Source organism: Sinocyclocheilus rhinocerous, unplaced genomic scaffold (genome assembly GCF_001515625.1).
Source record: "Sinocyclocheilus rhinocerous isolate Xijiao unplaced genomic scaffold, SAMN03320098_v1.1 scaffold1762, whole genome shotgun sequence".
Taxonomy (NCBI): domain Eukaryota; kingdom Metazoa; phylum Chordata; class Actinopteri; order Cypriniformes; family Cyprinidae; genus Sinocyclocheilus; species Sinocyclocheilus rhinocerous.
In genome coordinates this window covers 425,334-430,829 of record NW_015636932.1, presented here as the reverse complement: position 1 = coordinate 430,829, position 5,496 = coordinate 425,334, and the positions used below count along the sequence as shown (strand labels likewise).

Genomic DNA, 5,496 nt, shown 5'->3' with positions numbered 1-5,496 from the left:
TTATTATTATTATTATTATTATTATTATGAGTAATAAGGAGTAATGATGCTAAAAATTCAGCTTTGAAATCACAGGAATGAATTACATTTTAAAATATGTTCAACTAGAAAACACTTATTTTAAATAGTAAAAATATTTCAAAATGTTGCTGTTTTTGCTGTACTTTGGATCAAATAAATGCAGACTTGGTGAACAAATGAGACTTCTTTAAAAAAAAAAAACATTAAAAATCGTACTGTTCAAAAACTTTTGACTGGTAGTGTATATTATTTTTTAATCTTTAAAATATGTAATGAAACTGTGTATTCATTAAAGTATCTAGCTGATACTGATATATTTTAATGAAGGGATTTTAACCCATTTCAAATAATAGGCTATGCCTAGCCTATAAGACACTAAGGCTGATGATACACGGGGCAACTTTTTGAGCAATTTTGCCAGGCACCTTTTTCTTTTGAGCAGTGTTGCTTGGGCACTTTCCCATTACGAATGGGTAACAAATTTCTATCTGGATATTTTAGATCGGTCGTGGGCCCTTTGTCTCACCTGGTTGCCCGTTGACGGCACCATTTCCCAAAGTTGCACAGCAACATTGCTCAAAAAGTTGCCCAGTGTATCATCAACCTAATGGCAGGTAGATTTATAGTCGTCTGTGAGTTGCCCCGGCCTGTCTCTCCAAATAACATTCGGTAGAGGGCAGCAGAGATTAAAAATAATATACACATAACTTTCCACTGTAACTTATTAAACTATTTCCGTTGGCATCTTATTCAAATAGCATTTTTCTAAGACAAAGACGAACTAATGTTCCATAAGAAACAATAAATCAATGCTCTTCATTCTTTGTACCACTCCAGCAGACTGACGCGAACAGCTGGAGAAGGGTGTTGTGACGCCCCACGTGTGTTCTGCACGAGTATAAATAACACACGCGCAAGCAAACACAGCCGACAGCGCTTCAGCTCTTTAGACACCAAATGCTCATGTTCAGCTGTTTCCTGCATCAGCACTTCGTGGCAGTGAGATTTAATTCGCGGGTGAATGACATGATGATATAATGCGAAATGTTTGGATGACCTTCTCATCGGAAGCGCTGGGAATGACAATGTCTCCAGTTTTTCCAGTTTCACTACAGGCAGCTGAAAGCCGCAAACCATAAAGCGACTCTTCACGGACGAATGCCTTAAATAGTATTGTCATCATTTATCATGATGGACTGTCTATCACGCAATGCGTACTGGCCTCTTATTCGCTTTCTGCTGCCGCTAGCCATTACAAATATAGCCATCGACTTCGGAGAACAGGTGAGATATGATGCCTTTGAACCTGTACACTGCGATTTTGACACGCAACCGCTTTTTACGGCGCGAACACCTGTGAAATGTTTGTAAATATACACTTTGGGCTTGTTTAGATGCATGAATGTCAGGTTGAGTCCAGTAATGTTGGGTTAGTATTGATCATTAATCTTAGGGTGGCGTAGTGGTGAGCTACTAATCTAAAGGTTTTAGGTTCACATCCTACTAGCGTTGATCCGTAACGTGCCCTTGTTCCCTTGAGCAAGGAAATGGTAGCCTAGATTTTAATAGTTGACCTGTGTTGGTTTATTGTTTTTTTGTGGTTTGGTGTTTTTGTATGTTACCTTTATACATTTGTATTATTTTGTGAATTGTTTTGTCCTTCATAATTCAGCTGAAAAGCTTGCGTGGTTTAACGGCAAGTTACGTTGTGACAATCTATTGCCAATTCCCAGAATGCAGAATTCCTGACACTAATAATGGAAATGTTCAATAGTTGAGTGTATTTGCAGATTCAGATTAAAAGGTGTGTATCTGCATAGACTTAAGAAGCCATACCCTGAGAAATATGCACTAGTTTAAAAGTGTGACAGCTAGCCCCGGCCTCCCCTAAGTGCAAATTGCTTTGAAGTGTCAGCCAAATTCTGAGAACTTGTTGTCAAGATGCCTTTTATCAGGCATCGCTGCAAATAAAACTATGTTCTATCTCTGGTGTCTACTGCAATTGCTTTTAATTATTGATTGAATTTCCCAAAATGCAATGGGTTTTAAGTCAGTTCTCGAGGATGTCATCTCTGTGTGTATGAGTATTCCCCTTGCATAACATTCTGCCAAGACTGCAACTCTTTCTTAAAACAAAGGCTAAATTACAGGTTACGAATTGGTTATTGAGTCAGAGGAAACTTCCAAACACATCTGCTTAGAATAAAAAACAGTTACAGTAGATTTCCTAAGTGAAATATGGGGTCAAGACCTACCTTTATCTTTAAGATGAGTGTTTTTTACATGCATTAATTCCAAACCGGTAGCAACAAAAACAGTGCACAGAAATTGTACATGCATAGATGTACATACAGTACATACATTATGTGTAATGTTTATACTTTTCATACTACAGTTAACCATGTGATAACATCTTTTTTGAACCTGTTGTCAGTTCCATAAATGGCACAAGCTGTCCTTGCACAATGTCACTACTGTTAAACCAACAGGGAAATATGTGAAAAGGCATGTTAGGAGCTCTGTTATGTCTTTGTTGTTTGAATATGTATGCCACAACTAGATGCTCGTCATAATGCACTCGTCATAAAATAATTCACAGTGGGCCATATTTAACTGAAAGTTTCACTGTGAAGATAATCTCTGAAAGTTGTTAGGATGGCCCGGGCTTTCAGTATTTGATTATATTTTTATGCTATCAGGACATACCTCAGATATGCACTGAATGGTTAGTAATCAAAGGATGGTTCATCAAGTTCATTTACAAAGCTCAACCAAGTTGGGTTTGATAAATACAGTAGTTTCAGGCAGTGTTTTATATTTGCTCTTAGTCTGTGGTATACATTGAAGTTTAACATGTGTCTAGGTTTATGTCATTTAGTGTTAGGAAAGTGACAGTCTTATCGGTGTGTGTGTGTGTTTGAGCGAGGAGTTAGACGGGGTAAGGATTAGTCTTATGTAACTAACGTGTGGGTGTATTTTTATCAGCACTCATTGTCTCTTTGTTTCTCTTGTTCTTGCTCTGCTATAGCAAAGACTATAGAATACCCAAGATGTGTTACTCGTATAGTAGTCCAGGTGATATGTGAAAATAATGTTCACTTTTTCATAAAAGCATGGAACTTGGTACAATTGTATAGTTTGCGGCCCCAAACATTTGCAGAAATGGAGCCGTCGCAAAAACTCATTGTGGTTGCCATGGCGACCATTTTACTTTCCGCCATAACCAAATTATGTATTTTGTGTCATAGCTCCTGAACCAAACAGGATAACACCGAAAAGGTGATGTCTACCCCTATGTTTTGATGGTCAATGGTTACAATGATACCATATACAGCAACATAAACTGTTCAGGTGAAGAGTTAATGGTGAAATCAGCAATGTGAGAAGGAAATCACAGTATCTGAGCATCAGAGTAGCATAGCATTTACAAAAGTCCATATTATGGCTATTAATTTTTTCTTTCTTTGATAATCAACTAATATTTTATTCAATAATACATTAAAAGATTGTTAGAATACTATCTACTACTATCGATACTATACTAAAGAATACTTTCATATATTTCAGAGATATAAAAAAATCATCTCAGGTAAGTGTATTTTTCCTTACCTCTCAGGCAGAGTCAGGTAAGCGGTAGTGTGTTTCCAATAAATTTTTGTTCTCTCTCAACAACGCTCTAAAATCACACGCAGATGGCAACGCAATCAAGTTAACAGTTAATGGTTAATTCAGTGACTTTATTAGAAGGATTTCAATGAAATCTCAGAAGATGCTGAATGAAATTTCAAACATATTTAATGTAAACTTAATTTACAATCACTCTCTGGGGCCAGAGTTGTCTATTATGTTAGTGTCCACAAGGGGGAAGCCAGAGTCCTGCATGTGGGTGGGTACATGCAGGTGAATCGCAAATATTTGATGTAACGGGTGGAATAATATTCATGTGTAGGGTGTGATGCGGGTGCGGGCTGGATGGTGACAAGCATGGGCGGGTTGCGGGTCCAATAACTAAGACTATTTCGACTCGGTCCAGTACACACGCAAACATCAATGTCTTGAACTTGATGCGAGCCGCAACCGGTAGCCAGTGCAGGGAAATAAAGAGAGGTGTGAAGTAGGCCCTTTTGGGCTCATGGAAGACCAGTCGTGCCACTGCATTCTGAATCATTTGTTGAGGTCCGAGGGTGCTGAGCCTGTGGCTGTTCTGTATGCAAACATCAATGTCTTGAACTTGATGCGAGCTGCAACCGGTAGCCAGTGCAGGGAGATAAAGAGAGGTGTGAAGTAGGCCCTTTTGGGCTCATGGAAGACCAGTCGTGCCACTGCATTCTGAATCATTTGTTGAGGTCCGAAGAGCATTGCAATAGTCCAGCCTAGAAATGACAAGGGCCTGGGCAAGAAGTTGTGCAGCATGCTCTGTTTGGAAGGGCCTGATCCTCCTGATGTTGTGCAATGCAAACCTGCATGATTGAGCTGTCTTTACAATATGGTCCTTGAAGGTCAGCTGGTCACCAAAGAATAATTTTTGATGAACCTAGACTCTCATGCTGTAGAGTCGGAGTGGCAGGGAAAACGAGAAGCTCAGTCTTTGCCAGGTTGAGCTGCAGGTGTTCCTTCATCCATGCGAGATGTTTGCCAGGCAGCCTGAGATCCATGCAGCTACTATTGGATTGTCTGGTTGAAATGAATGATAGAGCTGTGTGTCATCAGCATAGCAATGGTAGGAGAAACCATGTGCTTGTATAATGAGTCTCAGTGATGTAGTGTATATGGTGAAGAGGAGGGGTCCAATAACTGATCCCTGAGGAAACCCTGTGACCAGTTGATGTTCTTTGGATACCTCTCCTACCCAGGAAACCCTAAAAGACCTACCTGTGAGATAAGATTCAAACCAGTGAAGTGCAGATCCTGTGATGGCAGACAGGGTCCAAGAACTGATTCCCGAAGAAACCCTGTGGCCAGTTGATGCTCTTTGGATACCTCTCCTCCCCAGGAAACCCTGAAAGACCTACCTGTGAGATAAGATTCAAACCAGCGGAGTGCAGATCCTGTGATGGTAGACAGGAGAATCTGATGGTTCAGTGTCAAAAGTGGCATATAGATCCAGCAGAATAAGAACTGATGATTTGGAATCAGCTTTCACTGTCTGCAGGGCTATACTTACCGACAGTAAAGCAGTCTCAGTTGAATGGCCGCTGCTGAAACCTGGTCGTTTAACATTCAGTTGGTCATTCTGTGAAAGAAATGATGTAACTGTGTCTATAAAGGTGTGAACCAAATGGTCCATTCCATTAGAATAACAAAGGAACAGCATTCCCCAGGAACGTCTTGTAGATCTTCTTAGAACGTCTGTAGAACTTCTTCAGGTATAAAATAATATCCCACAGACAGAACTTTGGGAGAAGCTAGGATTCATACAAGGGTAAAATTGTTTGAAGGAAGACATGCTAACATCGCTGTTGAAGAACTGCTACA

At 39.8% G+C, this 5,496-nt stretch overlaps 1 protein-coding gene across 3 annotated transcripts in view; it reads left to right on the top strand.

Annotated features, from left to right (window-relative positions):
• Positions 1 to 937: 937 nt before the first annotated feature.
• LOC107748303 (progressive ankylosis protein homolog B-like) overlaps positions 938 to 5,496 on the top strand; it is a 23,649-nt gene continuing 19,090 nt past the window's right edge. For all 3 annotated transcript variants that reach the window (XR_001640918.1, XM_016563048.1, XM_016563047.1), the window contains exon 1: positions 938 to 1,305. Coding sequence is in view for 2 of the 3 variants with exons in the window: in XM_016563048.1 (XP_016418534.1) it covers positions 1,210 to 1,305 (96 nt within the window). In the remaining variant the exon portion in view is untranslated. The remainder of the gene's footprint in view (positions 1,306 to 5,496) is intronic.